Source organism: Chanodichthys erythropterus, chromosome 14 (genome assembly GCF_024489055.1).
Source record: "Chanodichthys erythropterus isolate Z2021 chromosome 14, ASM2448905v1, whole genome shotgun sequence".
Taxonomy (NCBI): Eukaryota; Metazoa; Chordata; class Actinopteri; order Cypriniformes; family Xenocyprididae; genus Chanodichthys; species Chanodichthys erythropterus.
Window position 1 is genome coordinate 21,866,073 of NC_090234.1, and position 18,143 is coordinate 21,884,215.

Genomic DNA, 18,143 nt, shown 5'->3' on the forward strand with positions numbered 1-18,143 from the left:
AAAAAAAAAAAAAAAAATTATATTTGATATATATATATATATATATATATATATCAATTAAAATATCTGATATAGCTATCTAAATGCAAGTTAATCTGAAGTGGATAATAAAATAAAATAAAAAATAGTGTGAGCCAAAAAGACGGTTCGAGCCCCGGCTGAGCCATAAGTCCTTTCTGTGTGGAGTTTGCATGTTCTCCCCATGTCAGCGTGGGATTCCTCTGGGTGGTCCGGTTTCCCCCACACAGTCCAAAGACATGCAGGTCAATTAGATATGCCAAATTGGCTGTAGGAGTGTGAGTGAGTATGTCCCAGTGCTGGGTTGTGTCGGGAAGGGCATCCGGCATAAAACCTGTGCCAAATCCAATGTGTGTGTGTGGATAATTCTGATCAAGCAGACCCTGCAAATGAGCGGGACTAACGTGAGGAAATATAGTGTGAGCGGGGGAGGACATGAAATGATCCACACAAGACCATAAGGTACAAACAAGGAGTTTGCACAAAGGTAATGGCCAAGTGTACTGTTGATAAAAAGAGGCCCCATATGAGCAGAGGACCAGTCTATGAACAGCTTCATGGTTAGAGAGAAGCTTGCATGACCTGCTCTGACATAAAACCCTCACATTCAATGCAAACGGCATGTTCTTCTATTTATATCAATGTCACTTTGTATAATACAGCATAATTAAAGTATTATGATTGTATTGTAACTTTGTTTAGGACAAAAACAGAAAACAGGATTTCACTTAATAAAATAGAAGTCCACACATTTACTGAGCAACAGAAATGTTCAAAAATTAAACGTCATAATGTCAAACATCAATTTGCTTTCTACAGCTCACTCTGAAAGTGATGCATGGCAAAGTAGCGCTATGGGAGGAAAAACAGAATGGCTTTGAAATACTAATGAGGTATAATATGATTCAGGGCCCATTACGCAATACTAGAGAGGGTTTGCATGCAGCAGAGAGCATGCAGACCTCAAATGAGAACCCATACGTGCTCATTGTGTTTATCTCGCCAAATATCCCGGAAACCATCACACTCTTAATCCAGATGCAGGAGCAGGATGTGGAAACACTCCTGTATGAACAACAAGGCAAACCCTGACATGGCCTTTTGCAGTGTCATTTTATGAGGTTCATAAAACATCACTTGCACTTGGGACATAGAATGGCTCGCCTACATGCAGGGACGAAGTATGAGATCTATACCCTGTGTCTGAATATGCCTACGTCGATATTATATAGTAGGTAAAACAGAATGTGAGCCAACTCGTATATCTGAATTCATAGTATTCATAAAATAGTAGATAAAAAGCACCTGGATGACATACTAATTCCGGCACACACATCCAATGGACACTTTACTCTCCCATGAGGCCTCGGGAGAGGATTTGTGAATGGCAGTGAAGCTACGCAACTAATGCCGTAGGTCACATGACAATGACAACATGGCGGAAGTAGTACGTCCAAATTTCATTCATACTACACACATTTATACTATATAGCATGGTTGCGAAGCAAGTTTCAAACCTAATGTAGTACTTACTATACAGTATGTGGTTTCGGATTATTTCGGATGATAGTTTTTTTTTTAATAAACAATGCAAAATTATATTTGAAATACTAATTATTTGATATTGATTTGTATATACTCTGTATATACACACCCATTTACAGAAAAGATTTTTAATGTGTTTGAAAAGAGCATTTCTGCATTTCTTTGATCATTAATACAGTAAAAACAGTAATATTGGAAAATATCATTACAATTTACTGTTTTCTATTTTAAAATGTCCTTTATTCCTGGCAAAGCTGAATTTTCAGCAGCCATTACTCTAGTCTTAAGTGTCACATGATCCTTTAGTGCTCAAGTAACATTTATTATTATGAATGTTGAAAAAAAGTTGTGTTGCTTAATATTTTCATGAAATATCTACTTATCAAAACGTACATTAAAAATTAAAAAATAACAGCATTTATATGAAATAGGAATTGCTTTTGTTCAATGTAATGCATCATTATTGATTATATATTAAACATTTCAGCTCATTAAAACATATGTTAATATTACATTTATGACACTTGAAAAAAGCAAGTTTGAGTTTGTCAAAAAAAAAAAAAAAAAAAGTGAGAAAAAACGTATTTTGGTATGGGTCTTACCTGCATGTTAATTTACTCTGCTAATTAATAAAATAATTCAACTAAAAAAAGAAAATGTGAAAATTGTCAATTTATTCACCTCATGTCATTTCAAACCTGTATAACCTTTCTTTTTTCCTGTAAAATATATCCTGGACATTCTTTTCAATATAATATAAGTGAATGAGGACTGGGGCTGTAAAACTTCAAAGTAACAAATAACATCATAAAACTATCATAAAAGTGGTCTAAATGACAGTATGCACTATATTCCATAGACTTCTTAAGTTTTGTGTGAGAACAAGACAATATAAATTGTTAATCACAAAGTTTGTGTTGCTCGGAACGGAAGAAAGAAAGTCTTAAGGGTTTGGAAATGACATTGGGTTGAGTAAATGTTTTTCACTTTTGTGTGAACTCATTTTTTTTTTCTTCTAATGTTTTTAGTCACCATCCCTGAATTCACCTCAGTCTGTTTGAGTGCAAAAGCAGAGCCATCTTTCTTAAGGTTTTCCATGATCTCCTCCACACTTCCAGCTGAAAAGAGCCTGAAACAATAGAACAATAATTAGGGTGACCTTAGGGTGACCAGATTTCTCATGGTGGAATATGGGACGGGTGAGCAAGGGGTGGGCAATATGGCCATGAAATGGTCCATCCATCCATCCATCCATCCATCCATCCATCCATCCATCCATCCATCCATCCATCCATCCATCCATCCATCCATCCATCCATCCATCCATCCATCCATCCATCCATATCGATCCCAGTTTCTCAGAGCGCTTCTGGTGTGTGTCATTCAGTGCGATTCCGCCTATCCAGCCTTCATTAACGGCAATTTAATCAATAACGAATTGTGATTGGATGGTAATTTTGTTCTACGACGAAATTAATTGGGCTGTTCTCGCGTGACAGAACACTTCTACTACTCATTTTATGATTACCCAGTCATAAAGAAATTTTAGGAAAGATGAAATATGGGACAAAACATGACTTTTTTCTTAATAAGTCAGAAAACTAAAAATGGAGCTGAAATACTGGACTGTCCCGGGAAAAACAGGACAATAATGAAATATACAGGGTCAGCCCTGCAAACACAATCTGAAAGTTTTATTGCATCATTTTCAAGCAGGCAAGCCAAATTAGTCATCAGATTTAATCCTGGGACAGCAGATTAGTGCAGCATCAAATGACGTTACATAAGGCTCATATGCAATGTAGAGTCAAACTCCACAAAAACAGGTAAACAAGGGGTTTATAGGCTCATGAATAATTTGTTAATTTGTTCCACTAAACACTGGAAGGAAAGACGCAAAGACAAAGCAGCACACGCTCCGGTCACGGTGGAAACTAAGTTTTGGAGCGTGTCCAGTGTTTATCAGTCTGATCATTTCAGGCCCTTTGATCAACATACCCAACTTTTCCCCTGCACATAGAATTATGGGCCTTTCAGAGTGGCAAAAATTGTCTGGAAGCCTCAAAGTTTTACCAGCACCTGAAGGCTAAAGCTTATCCAGCGAAACAGACACAAACCCAGAAGTATAACTAATCGGTTCCAAAAGTGTGAAGTCTACTGATGTCAAGCCAGCACGGTTCATGCAGTTGATTTAGACTTACAGTGACCACACTGTCACCGTCTCGGTATGCAAAACAGTGCGATACATTTATAAATGATTAAATTATTGCAATATTCATACTTGAACATTAATCAGTTCTGATTAATACCAGGTCTGGGAGATATAGCTAAATACACTACCATTCAAAGGGCAGTAAACATTTTTTTTTTTAAAGAAATTAATATATTTATAATAAATTAATCAAAAGTGAGTACAGACATTTATAATGTTACAAAAGATTTCTATATCAAATAAATATTTCTGACTTTTAATGCATTTTAAATATTGCTGTCTGGTTGAAAGAGCTGGGAGAATTAGGAAAAAAGCATTTGTGATTAGGTTAAAATTTTGGGGACAAACCATGGGGAAATTTAAGCTGTATATATCTCTGGATTACAGTCAGGACACTTTCCAAAGGGGGATATTTCCAAAGGGGAAATTTGAACTGTGTTGCATAGATAAGATATCTCCGGAAGGGGGATTAGGGCTGTGTGGTGCAGTTTGAGGTGTCCTGGCAAAAGGGGAGACTGAAACGTTGTTCATCAGTTTGAAGTGCCTTAACAGGTAGCAGTCCTGTCGTGTGAGGAAGATCCATTTAGATCTGAACTTTCTATTCATCAAAGAATCCCGACATTGATAATAAGGAAATGTTTCTTGAGGATCAAATCAGCATATTAGAATGATTTCTGAAGGATCATTTGACACTGAAAACTGGAGTAATGATGCTGAAAATAAATTACATTTTAAAATATATTAAAATAGTAAACAATTGTTTTAAATTGTTATAGTATTTCACAATATTATGGTTTTTACTGTATATTTTGACGTGCACATTTGAACAGAGCTAAAGTTGTATTCAACCCAGAATATTCTTATAATAAAAGATAATTCCCCAAAATAAATATTCATATAATACTTACAAATTACGTTTTAACAACTTACATTTTCACATTTATATATATATTTTAGGTGCTTGCCCATGCTGGCATGACACTAGTGTATTGTGGGTGGTTGCTAGGGTCTTGCTTGGTACAATAATTGTTTACAGGACCAAGTCAAAAGAATCCACTCCCTTGACCCCAATTTGAATAGTCAAGTGACTTTAGCAAGCATCACTAAAAACCATACATGGCCAAATCAAAATCAGACTGAAAATTATACTTAAAACCTAACACATCTGTCCCCTTTAAAAAAAAAAAAAAAATTGTTTTCCATTCAGAAGGGGAGCTTTAGTTTCATTCTATTCTGGGTTAGGCATATGACAATAAAGCAAATTTTAGGTTTAAGTTTACCTGTCGATGGCCTTTGTCTGTTCTTGCAGCACAAAAGGTTTCTCAGCATCCAGACTGCTCTGAGGAGACATAACAGCAGCCTATGTTTAGACACTTGCTGAAATACATATGCAGTGCTGTATTTCAACCTAGACAACTGCTATCCTGTCTGTGTGCGAGTAAAGTATGTTTGACACCATTTTTGTCCGGTCAGAAACCGTGGCTGTATCTAAAAGCTGAAAAATGCTCATCAGGCAGGTATCAAGGCAAGTCTGAATTCAGTGAATGTGTCACATCCAGACTACTAAATTGCCTTCATCTGATCATATTTTGATGATTTATTTGCAACATAGATGCTTACAATATCCATCAAAATGGTACTTTAAAGAAGTAATGTAGCATCAGTCCCCAGAGGAGTGAGGTTTACTTACACAGCTCTTTACTAGCTGGCCTCTATTACACTCCTCCCCCCCAAACCTCGCTTCCATTTGGGTCATGTCAGCATGTAACTGGTCCTACTCACACTGCTCAGAGCGGGATTAAATATAAACACACTACAAACTAACACACTGTTTACAGACAGTTTCAAATCCAGCACATTTATCATTTTATCTTCTGTGTACGGATGGTCAAACTAATTTACTCCCCTCCTTATGCTTGAAAGCTGTGACATGAATCCCAGTGACATTTCATTTTACACCTGCTCTAGCGATACACAGACATAGACATCTCTATTTCAATACATTCTCACAGAATCCATGACATGGAATCACAATTCACCATTATCACAATCTGAATACAGAATGGAAGTGTCTATATTCCTTTCTTATCTGCTCGGGTCTGGATACACCCTAACTGATCTTTAGTATCAAACAATCTACAGGCTTTAAAGTGCAACCTTGATGAACAAAGTTGATATAAGTGTATGGTTTTATGGTTTAGTGACAGCTGCTGTAGATAAACTCTCTTTGAAGCAGGAGCATTGCTAGATGTAAATAACATCCAGTGTCTGACCCATTATTGCCATTCCATAATGCAAAACCTAACTGTAAATAATTCAAAACGTCTGGATATTTAATTAGGCTACTATCAAGATTTGTTGAGAACAGAAGAGAATAAAATAAAAGAAATTATCAGAAGGGTCTGCGGAAGCTAATATATTTGTCCAGAGCATGAAAGCAACGTGTCATCTGCCCCCCATCTTTGGAAAGTCTTGTGATGTAAAGACTGTATGAGTCATAATAATTCTCACTTAGACACTCCTGTTCAGCACACACAACTTCACAGCATTAATCACAGATGGCTATAAATCCATACCTCCAAGCCATTGTGAGTGTAATGAGTATACTAAAACACAGCAGGGACTTTGAGCTTTTGGAGAGGCTCAGGAATACTCTCACATAGGCCTGTCACAATCATGAATTTTGTTCTGATGATCAAATGTCAGACAAATAATTGCGACTTACGATTTAATTCTGTTTTGTTCATTTCACTTACAGTGCCTAATAAATCTTTTTTTCTCTGCAAATCATATATAATATAATATAATATAATATAATAAAAAATAAAATATATAAATTGTTATTAGTTCGAATAACCACGATCAGACAATCAATAATTGCAACAGGCCTAGTCTCACAGACCAAATTTCCTACATTATATTATATTATAGCTGTATAATTGTATTATTGTAATAATTATTAATATAATTGCATGACTTTCTTCTGTGGAACACAGAATAAGAAGTTTTGAAAAATGACTGTTTTTGTTTATTGTACATACTGTGCAAGTCAGTGGGTTTCAAATGTTGTTTAAAACGGTCAACATTTTAAAAAAATCTCTTCTTTTGTGTTTCACAGAAGACAGAAAGTGAAACTGGTTTGGAACTACACAAGGCTGTTCATTTTTTTAGAGAACTATTAAACTATATTTAATGAGAGAAAATCTTCCACATTTGTGTTGCCACATGGCATATAATTTTTACCATATAAAGCTGCACTGAAAGCAGATCCATCAGTGTTGTATACTGTGGCTATGGTAACAGATTACACAACTCACCACTGTGTAGAGTAACTGCAAGCACTGAGGCTGTAAAAGTCTGCACAGACCGTTTTAAAAAGTCACATCTGTCTCTGCCACATACCTGTTCTTGATAAGAATCGAGTAGTTGGGCCACGTCGCTGATAGATGGAGACTTCAAGTCAACAAGAGCTTTCTCGAGAGACGCAATCTGACAGGAGAGAAAAATGGGAAAATTCTCAAACTCAGAGGTAGAAAAAAATCTAGTGGGTCTAGATCAGATACTGAAGAGCAGAGAAGGGAATGTGTTGTTTACAACAGGACTTTTTACAAGCAGTTTCCTGATGGTAACTGCAGGGGCACAGTGAAACAACATAAAACAATAGCTCTGATCCAAAACCTCCAAAACCAGCCTTTTAAGGCACCACAAGTGAGCTCAACATGAGCATAACACCTTCTGGACAATTTCTAAGTCAACTTTTTTTGCCCTCGTGTGAAACTCCTGTTCACGCGGATTTCTAACGGAATGACTTTGTTCACAAAATTTTGCCAAGCAACAGTAAATGTGACCGCACCTTAAAGGGATAGTTCACCCAAAAATGAAAATTTGATGTTTATCTGCTTACCCCCAGGGCATCCAAGATGTAGGTGACTTTGTTTCTTCAGTAGAATAGAAATGATGATTTTTAACTCCAACCGTTGATATCTGTCAGTCTTATAATGTGAGTGAATGGTCACACAGTTTATAAGAGTCAATAAACATGCACAGACGAATCCAAATTAAACCCTGCAGCTTGTGACGACACATTGATGTCCTAAGACATGAAACGATCGGATTGTGCGAGAAAACGAACAGTATTTATATCATTTTTTACCTCTAATACACCACTATGTCCAACTGTGTTCAGTACTCGCTTAGTGAGGTCTGATCGCGCTCTGACAACGGAAGTGATGTCTCGCGCTCATTGAAGTATATGCGCCAGACATCACTGCCGCTGTCAGAGCGCGATCAGACATCAAAAAGCAAATGCTGAATGCAGATGGACATAGTGGTGTATTAGAGGTAAAAAATTATATAAATACTGTTTTCTCACACAAACCGATTGTTTCGTGTCTTAGGACATCAATGTGTCGTCACGAGCCGCAGGGTTTAATTTGGTTTCGTCTGTGCATGTTTATTGACTCTTATAGATTGTGTGACCATTCACTCTTATTATTTGACTGACAGACGGCAACGGTTGGAGTTAAAAATCATCATTTGTGTTCTACTGAAGAAACAAAGTCACCTACATCTTGGATGCCCTGGGGGTAAGCAGATAAACATCAAATTTTCATTTTTGGGTGAACTATCCCTTTAAGGTAATGCACTGCGCCAAACGTTTGTGAAAAATCCCATCCAATATGAACAAGCTGAGAGAAATGCTGACCTGTATTTCATTAAGTAACGGAGAGTATAAATGAAAAAAAAAAAAAAAAAAAATGTCCCTGTGGTGTATTCGTTAATGAGCAAACAAATTGCGTCTAATTAAAAATAATTAACTCAATATTGTAACTCAATATCTGTGTCTCATATGTATTTGTATGCTTATTAGAGCATCATTTGTTAGCTTAGCAACATACTAATGTTAATCTCTACTGAAATCAATTGTGAATGGAGTCCACTTCAGGAGCGCTATTTTTGTGACGAGTTGTTCCCAATGTAGGGTGTTTCAAATAGATCATTTATGAGTTTCACTAGGTATTGGAACAGAGCTAACCTTTAACTAACTGGAGTTGTGTCCCAAATGATGTACTATACACTATGACTACTCTACCAAGTAGTGTATGAGGTTTATTAAGGTTTTTTGTCATGCTTCATCAGAGTCAGATAGCCCTTCCCTTCCACTATGTAAGGCAATCTGCGACAGTTTAGTGCATGAAGTGTCCAACGTTCCACACTTTTTTTTTTTTTTTTGGTTAAATAACAGCATCGTTCAAGAATTTGAAGTGCACATTTCTTTTTGGATAAGTATGCATCTTAGGAGAGAGAAACATACACAGAGACCAAGAGAGAGACAACATCTCAGAAGCCAGAAGATTGGTTCACTTTAAAATGAAAATTAGCCCAAGATTTACTCACCCTCAAGCATCCTAGGTGTATATGAATTTCTTTTTTCTGATGAACACAATCGGAGTTATATTAATAAATATCCTGACGCATCTAAGCTTTATAATGGCAGTGAATGGTACCAATGCATATGAAGCTGAAGAAAGTACATCCATCCATCATAAACATACTCCACACAGCTCCGGGGGGGTTAGTAAAGGAAAAATATCTATATTTAAGTTTTTTTGTAAGTTGAAAATGGAAGGCATAGGTGGTCTGGCGAAGCTATATATTTACAGTCATATACACCTAGGATGGCTTGAGGATGAGTAAAGCTTGGGGTAATTTTCATTTTAAAGTGAACTAATCCTTTAAGATGTGCTTTGGTCGATCGGATCACAAGTGGACGATGCTAAATACAGGTATAAACGGGGTCTAAAATGTTTTGAGCTTGTCCACTTTCGACCACTTCCAGAGGTAGTTGAAAATGCATTAGGCCGGACTGCTTTCGTAGTGTTGACGCTCATGTGGTTGAATGTGTTCAAACAGCCACAACAGACCGCCTACTCTCCGCTTACTGACCTAATGCCAGCCATTGGAAAAAATCAACAGTCTATTAAGCCTATATTGTACTGTAACTATTCTTTCTAAAGTTGTTTTGGAACAATATGCATTGTGAAATAGAAACAAATTGAAAAGAATATAATGCATAATGCTAGGATATAAAAAGGGACCATCTTATTGTATTAAATAATTCATTTTTTTATTTTTTATTAATTAAATATTTTTAAAGAGATTAGACTTGGAAAAAAATATTTATAGCTATTTTATAGCTATTTATAAATGCATTTTCACTATAGAAATTTCATGTTTTTTTCCTCATGATTTTCAGTCTTTTTTTTAGCTTCTAGCATAAGCTTCCAGAAGAAAAATCACAATTTTAAAATTCCTTGTACTGCTCATGGTTGAATGATAATACAGCCTGACTCAATATATTATTTTCAGCGTTGTATAACATTGCTCATAAAACAACATGAATCAGCTCACAACTAGTTCTGCTGTACGAACAAACGTCCTGTCCTCAGAGCCCCTTTGTGGTTATTTTTATCACAAGTCACTTCTGTGAGTAGCGTGTATGTCAGATCCTGCTGGTCGTCTGTCCTTGGCCAGAGGATGTGTGTGTACGTAGGCTTGTATGCCTCTCTCTCTCCAGCAGTGCCAAGCCCTGGTACTCATTTTCACCTCTGGCACATAAACTGGGCGTCGTGTCAGTGCTCAGTCGCCCCCTGCTGCCGAACGTTCGCTGGCAAGCCTGAGAAACGCTGACTAAGTCCTCTCCTTTCAGTACCTTCTCTCATTTCACCATCAAATTCAAGAACTGGAGCCCAAAAGCCCAGGAGGCCAGCACCAGCACAGCTCAGTCATCATTACCTTGAATTGGAGTTTCATCCTCTCGAAACTGTACTAAAACTGTCCCTAGTTTCTTCTTCTTACTACCGTGTCCCAACCAGGGGCTAGATGTGAAAATGCTGCATGGTTTTGTCAATGACTACGTTTACATGTGCACCAATAATGTGATTATTTCCAATAATCAGAGTAAGGATTTAATTGCAGTAAGATATTTACATGTTCACATACAATTTTCATTATTCATATTTTTCCTTATGAATTGAGTTTTTTTTTTTTTACTGGCATTATTCACATATTCAAAGCATAAATGATGGACTCACGTATTTACCACTATGTTTACGAATCTGCGCATGACAGTGTCTGTGTACGTCACAAGCACAAGCACACTTTGGTCAGAGTGGAATAGATGCAATTGAAGTGTACATGCCTGTTTATTGCAATTAAAATCATATGCAATTATTTAATTATTGCAATGGTTTAATTATTGCAATTGAAATGGCATATGTCATATATATTACTACAATGATGATTGCATCACTTTAAAGTATTGTGTTTACCTGAGGTGCAATATTGCCTTAATCTAATTATAATCGCATTAAAAGGGTGCATGTAAATGTAGTCATTGATGCTCATATATATACACAGTATATATATAAATATATTATATATGTTTTATATTAATAAATAACAAACCATAATAAATATTTCATATGCTAATTTATAAACTACATATATGTACTATAATGTTTTATACTATATAATAAATACATTTATATACTAAATTATAAAATACACATGTATATATATTATTACATAATATAATATATACAAAAATATATAAAATTAAAGCAAATCAGACATGCACAACATTGCTAAAATGAAATTAACACTAATATTTTACAATATTTACTCAATTCACAAAAATCTTAAATCTTTTTTCAAGGCCATCAGTAGACTATGACAAATTGACACATGATATACAGTATTAATGCCAAATATTGTCAGACGAAATAGCCAATATGTATCGGCCAGTTACTAGAGTATATACAGTATACAGTACCTTCTCAGACTGCACAAAGTGAGTAGCCACTCCAACTTTTTGAACATCTCTTCCTTTGAGGCGAAACCCTGTCAGGGCGAGAAAAAGTCCCAGCTTGCCTTGAAGTCTAGGCAGGAAGTAGCCGCCACCAACATCAGGGAACAGACCTATAGAATCAAAACACACAAAACAAACGCCATTTAGAGCATGAGCTGAAGTCAAAATCTGCTATGAGACACGAGCAATGAGACATGACTTTTAATGATCTTTACACAAGAAAATAAATTAATTTCAGGCCACAGGAGTAAGGGACATTTGTTAGGGAATTATTACAAATGCTCAAGTGATTTCATAAGTAATAATGTCAGAACTGTGACTGAGGAAATACTAAAATGAATTTGATTATGTGAGCTATTTCATGGTACAAGCCACATAAAACAGGGGCTGTATAAATTTTAGATGCCAATGACCCAGCAAATATGAAAATACCGAGGGACACCCTTCCTAAAATATAAAGATGTTAAGATGTATAAACCTAAAAATAAACAATCGTAACAATAATTTAAAATAATCTGCAAGGGCCTCTAGTTTGTAAAACCCTAGCATAAAGAGTTGCTAATTATGCCATAGCCATCCAGTTATCAAATAACCTGTTCAGTCTGCAGGATGTGGTTATGAAATGTCATAATGCTGCACTACAATCTTATTAACCTGATGCGCTTTTTTTTTTGTAGTAAGCCAATGGCTCAGAAAATGACATCACTTCCCTCATACACACTCAGCATGAGGTACAATTCTGAATAAGGCGCGACAGGATTAAGCCCCCTGACCTGATTCCAGGAGGCAAATGTAATATCATAAATGCAGATTACGTTTGCCGTTCACCCAGTTGCTTTGTTTCATGACTAGCATAGTTTTAAGACTCAAATAGCCCCTTAATCCATAAGCAGAAGGGGGTGAAGAGGAGGGGTTCAGGTCGCATGACTGGTAGGGGGGTTGCACTTTCGGCGCACAGATGGCTGGCACATTGTCAGAGAAGGTGCCGCCATGGGTGAATGGCACAGCTCAGCACAAATGGCTCAAGGCTACTGCCACCATGCTGTTCTTGGTGCTTTCCTTCTGGAATCCCACTTCGCCTGGAGCATTTAAAGCATACCATGACCAAAAAAAAAAAAAAAAATCAGGGGAAATTTTTAAAAACAAAACAAAATGTTGTTTGTATGAGCACCCCCACATAGTAGCAGTGGCTCAACCAATGGTGTCGGGGCAGGACTGTGTTTTTGCAATCTATGGCAAATGGGTAAATCAATCAAATCAATCAATATTTATGCCAATGAAACTTTATTACACTGCTGATATGACTGGAGTATCGTGTAATAAATCAAAATGGGTCCTTGATGAATAAGGTTTTTAAAAGTGTAAAAAAACATAATGAGACAATTAATTTTGAAGTTTTATTAAGTGTTAATAATAAGATTATGTGGTTTTTATAATCAATGAACACAGCTTTTGTCATTTTTTACAAGAAAGACAAAATTTGTCACCAAGAAAAGTCATTTGGTTTAACCAAACTTTCGGCTTTACCGAATGATGATATTTTCACTTGATCCAAAATGGTCCCTTTATATTGGTTACTCCGTATGACATAAATTAAATTTATTAATTAAACATTCTTTCTCATAACAAAGCAATGACTTCTACACATAATTTTAATACCATTTTGCATTATGTTGATATATGATGTTATAAAAATCATGGCAGAATAAAAAATATATACATTTATTTCATTTTTAAGATATTTTAATCACAAAATAAATGGCTGTATTGGCCTTTGGACGGTTAAACCAAATGACCTTTTGACACTTCAAAATCTTTAAAATACCTTTATATGTAGCAAAGTATAATTGGAACCTTTTGGATTCAATAAAAGAGATCTAGTTGTACTTCTTTACAAACTTTGGATGTCATATCTTTGTTTTTTATTATTATAAAGGTTGGTCAAGTCATTGACCCAAATATGTATGCACTATATGTATGTATTTATGTAATTGGCTATTAATGGCTTGTAGTTTAGCTACTTTTTCAACTTGACTCATTTTAAACAGTTTTCAAAAGTACTACTTTGTGTGAAACTTTCCTGAAAAGTGTATACAACGTAGAACTATCAAAATATTCTTTGTTTGAGTGACACTAGAAAAACTGTCTCAACCAATGACACGAGTCAGGGTTATTGTCATTAACTAAAACTAAAACCATAAAATTTGTTTCTTTGTTTATAGTATAATGCCATGCCAGCTATATTCATGGCGAGAAAGAGATAAAACCATATTAAAAAAAAAAAAAAAAAAAAATTGTTATTTAAAACAATATAAAATATATATAAAAACATATTCCAGCTAGGTGACAAGGCAACATTTTCCTTTGATGTACAGTTGAAGTACTAAAACAACTAAATCTAATAAATTAAAATTAATAACTATAGACATATTTAAAAAAAAAAAAACTAATAAAATGACAAAAACAAAATTAATAAAAATAATCTAATTCAAAACATTAACAAAATCTACAATAGTGCATTAATGATACTAAAATAACACTGGCATGAGTCAGAGGTGGCCTTATGTGTTTGTCTAACCTATAGCAAAAAGGCAAACTTATTTGAAACCTGTTGGGTAAACCAGTTTAAAATAATTATTATTTCTGCATATTTACACCGAAAAAAAAAAAAAAAAAAAAAAAAATTATTAATAGCTTCTAGTTTGTGAGACACATCATTATAAACATATTTTTTTAAAAAGTACTACTCATTTAACTAAATATTAAAAATAAATAATGAGGGGAAAATTAACATGTATTAATTCTGCACATTTTTCTTTTTTAAAATCGGCATGCAAAATAAATAAATAAATAAATAACCCCCCCAGTAAAGTCTGTAAATACAGTGTGGGTTTTTGTACCTCATTCAGGATAATTGGAGATTATCCAAATGCTCTCCCTGTGCATGCATTATCAAGTGGGAGTGGGACCAGAGCCAAGAAGGGGGAGTTGCATGTCAGCAAGGTCAATCACCTTGTTTGCCAGGGGGATACACCAATATAACTGGGTCACACTTCAAATTGATCTGGATTTGACAGCATTCTTAAAACCAGAGTGGCAAAGGAAACATCCACACGAATCCCATGCACACATGATGATGTAGTACTTGTTTAACTTCCTCATGTCAAGGAGGAAGAACTATAAGGAAGTACCAGTTGCAAGACAGATGAGGCTGGCTGCCTTACCGCAGAATAAACCATTAAGACAAGTGCTAACCCAAAGAGGATTATTCATTCATCTGGGGTTGAGAAACACAGGCTCTTAATGGAATTAGCGGGTGATGGCACAGAGACGCCATGCATTCACTCAATCAAATACACACACGCACGCAATTGTGCAGACACTTAACAGATGTGTCACAGACCGTGATTAGCACTACTTCCTGCCACTCTAACAGTTCTGCAGGGAGTCTTTGCCCAAGGCTTGCAAGAGTGAAGGACACTGTGCAGCCCGGGAGGAAATGCTGTAAAGCGCTCTCATTAGGAGTCCAGAATGATTTACAATAGCCAAGGCAGACTTCTGCCTACATGTGTAGGAGCATGTGATAGGAACAAGGTCAGGGTATTCATCACAGACAATCTGATTTATACCGCATCAAGGCTCCCAACATACCATTCACAGGGTGTGATTAGAACGTGGAATGAAAAGAGGCACGAAAAATCGAAAGCATGCGCAATAAAAGTGAGACAGCAGCACACATGGATATATTCTGAGGGAATGGTTATGAAAGATGGATGTGGAAACATTCACTTTGGACCCAAAAATAAACATTATGTCCTTCTAACCCTGTATAGGGTGAGTAAGTGATGACAGAATTTAATATGTAAACTTTGTTAAAACAGTCAGTTTCTCTTAAAACATCAGCATTGGTGTAACACTGGATGTCCAGGAGTATTTGGACACTTAAAACTACAGTTCGAAAATTTGGGGTCATTAAGATTTTTTTTTTTTTTAAGAAATTAATTCTTTTATTAAGCAAGGATACATTGAATTGATCAAAAGTGACAGTAAAGACATTTAAAATGTTGCAAAATATTTCTGTTTCAAATACATGCTGTTCATTTGAACTTTTTATTCATCAAAATACTGTGGAAAAAACTATCATGGTTTCCACAAAAATATTAAGCAGCAGAATTTTTCAACATTGATTTTAATCAGCATATTAGAATGATTTCTGGAGGATCAAGACAGGATGGCTGCTGAAATTCAGGAATAAATGTAATTCCTGTAAATTAAATTGTAATAATATTTCACAATATTACTGTTTTTAATGTATTCAAATTAATGCAGATAAACAATCAAATGATAAGCATAAGTATGGAAGCTTGAATTCTGCCACAAAATAAAAAATAAAAAAGGTAATTGTGGCTTTTTATCTCACAATTCTGACTTTTTTCTCACAATTGCATGATATAAACTCGCAGTTGTGTGTTATAAAGTCAGAATTGTGAGATAATGTTGCAATTGTGAGTTATAAAGCCAGAATTGTGAATTATAAAGCCAGAATTGAGTAATAAAGTTAGAATTAAAGTCAAAATTGTAAATTATAAAGTCAGAATTGTGAGATATAAACTTTTTTTTTACTCAGAATTGGACTCACAATTCAAATAAATGCAAATAAACAATCAAATGATGAGCATAAGTATGGAAGCTTGTTGTTGACGCAAAATAAACATAAAAAGGCATACTTTTTATCTCACAATTCCAAGTTCTTTATATAAAGTTGCATTTGCAAGTTATAAAAACAGAATTGTGAGACATAAACTTGCAATTCTGAGAAAAAGCCAGTCTTTTTTCCTTAGAATTGGACTTTATTAATCGCAATTGCGAATTTACATCTCACAATTCTGAGAAAAGAAGTCAGAATTGCAAGTTTATATATCTCACAATTGTGAGAAAAAAGTCTGAATTGTGAGATAGTCGCAATTACCTTTCTTATTTTTTATTCAGTGGTGGAAACAAGCTTCTACATATAAATGTAAAAAAACTTACTTATCGTAATCTTAAATTTAGTGTAACTTGGCCATTTGTGCTTGTTATTTAAAAACAAACTGGCTTTTATTTATAACTTTGTTATCTAATGCAATTAATGTCACCATGAACTGAGCTGTCCACATTTGAGTTCCACCAAACCTAGACCAGATGAGAGGTTAGAGAATGAAATCTGCACACTGCAGCGCAAGAATCATCTGTTGGCTCCACGACTGGAACAAGACCCACTCTCTTACATATCAGCAGCAGATTGATCGAATGCCATCTGCATCGCCAGAATTCCTTCCATGAGCGAAACGGAGATTCCCGCTGTCTGTGGAGCGTTTCAGCATGCCGCTCATTCAAAGAGCTCAAGCATCAGACAGGTGCTCCACTGCACACCATCTCTCAAAGCAGTTTCCACATAATACTGCCCTAAACAATTTGCTGTGAAAGACTGCTTTGAGAAGTCTTGGGCCTTTTTTAGTTACAAAAGGTGAGTGCTGTGTTATTTCAGAGGCAGACTTCAGCTCATGTTAGTCTGCTGGTAATTTGGCTGGTCATGAGTTGAAAGATTTATATAGTATATCTATATAAATAATAACCCCATCTTAAATAGACAAATCAGATATCACACAACCAATCAGAACAGCGTGTGTGCAGAGCTCTCTCGGCACGCTCGCAATGAAATACAGTACTGTGCAGAAGTCTTGGGTGGGCATGTTAGTATTTTCACAAAAAAAAAAAAAAAGTTTTAAGCCAGTTATTTATATCTTTTGCTATAGTGTGTCAGTAGGAAATATCAGTTTACATTTACAAACATTCCTTCTGCCATTAATTGTAATAATCCAGTGAGATTTTTTGTATGCACAAGGAGTCTGACAACAGATGGTATGCTCCACACGGAGATCTGATCTCACCATCATCGAATCCATCTGGGATTACATGAAGAAACAGAAAAAACTGAAACTAAACGCACGCTGTATTCAAGCTATTCTACATTGTTTGTATTTTGGTATTGCTATATTTTTTAAAATGGTGCATAAGTGTGCATGTCGCGGATGTCCTAATCGCCACAAACAACGACGTAAAAGTGCATTACCAACGCCGACAGATGAAAGGATTCAATGGAATCAGTTCAATGGAATCAATTCAATGGAATCAGTTCAATGGAAAGGATTCCGGAAGAGAAGACAATGCTGAATAAAGTCGTAGTTTTTGTTAATTTTGGACCAAAATGTATTTTCGATGCTTCAAAAACTTCTAACTAACCCACTGATGTCACATGGACTACTTTGATGATGTTTTTATTACCTTTCTGGACATGGGCAGTATACCGTACATACATTTTCAATGGAGGGACAGAAAGCTCTCGGACTAAATCTAAAATATCTTAAACTGTGTTCCGAAGATGAACGGAGGTCTTACGGGTTTGGAACGACATGAGGGTGAGTTATTAATTACATACTTTTCATTTTTGGGTGAACT

The 18,143-nt window shown here is 35.6% G+C and overlaps 1 protein-coding gene across 1 annotated transcript in view; it reads right to left on the minus strand.

The window, feature by feature from the left end:
* The window catches only part of hibch (3-hydroxyisobutyryl-CoA hydrolase), a 34,436-nt gene that overhangs the window by 2,172 nt on the left and 14,121 nt on the right, over positions 1–18,143 (minus strand). Inside the window, exons 8-11 of the mRNA XM_067408620.1 lie at positions 11,610–11,755; positions 7,178–7,264; positions 5,056–5,114; positions 2,611–2,692 (exon numbers count right to left, since the gene is read on the minus strand). Of these exons, the coding sequence (XP_067264721.1) occupies positions 2,611–2,692; positions 5,056–5,114; positions 7,178–7,264; positions 11,610–11,755 (374 nt within the window). The remainder of the gene's footprint in view (positions 1–2,610; positions 2,693–5,055; positions 5,115–7,177; positions 7,265–11,609; positions 11,756–18,143) is intronic.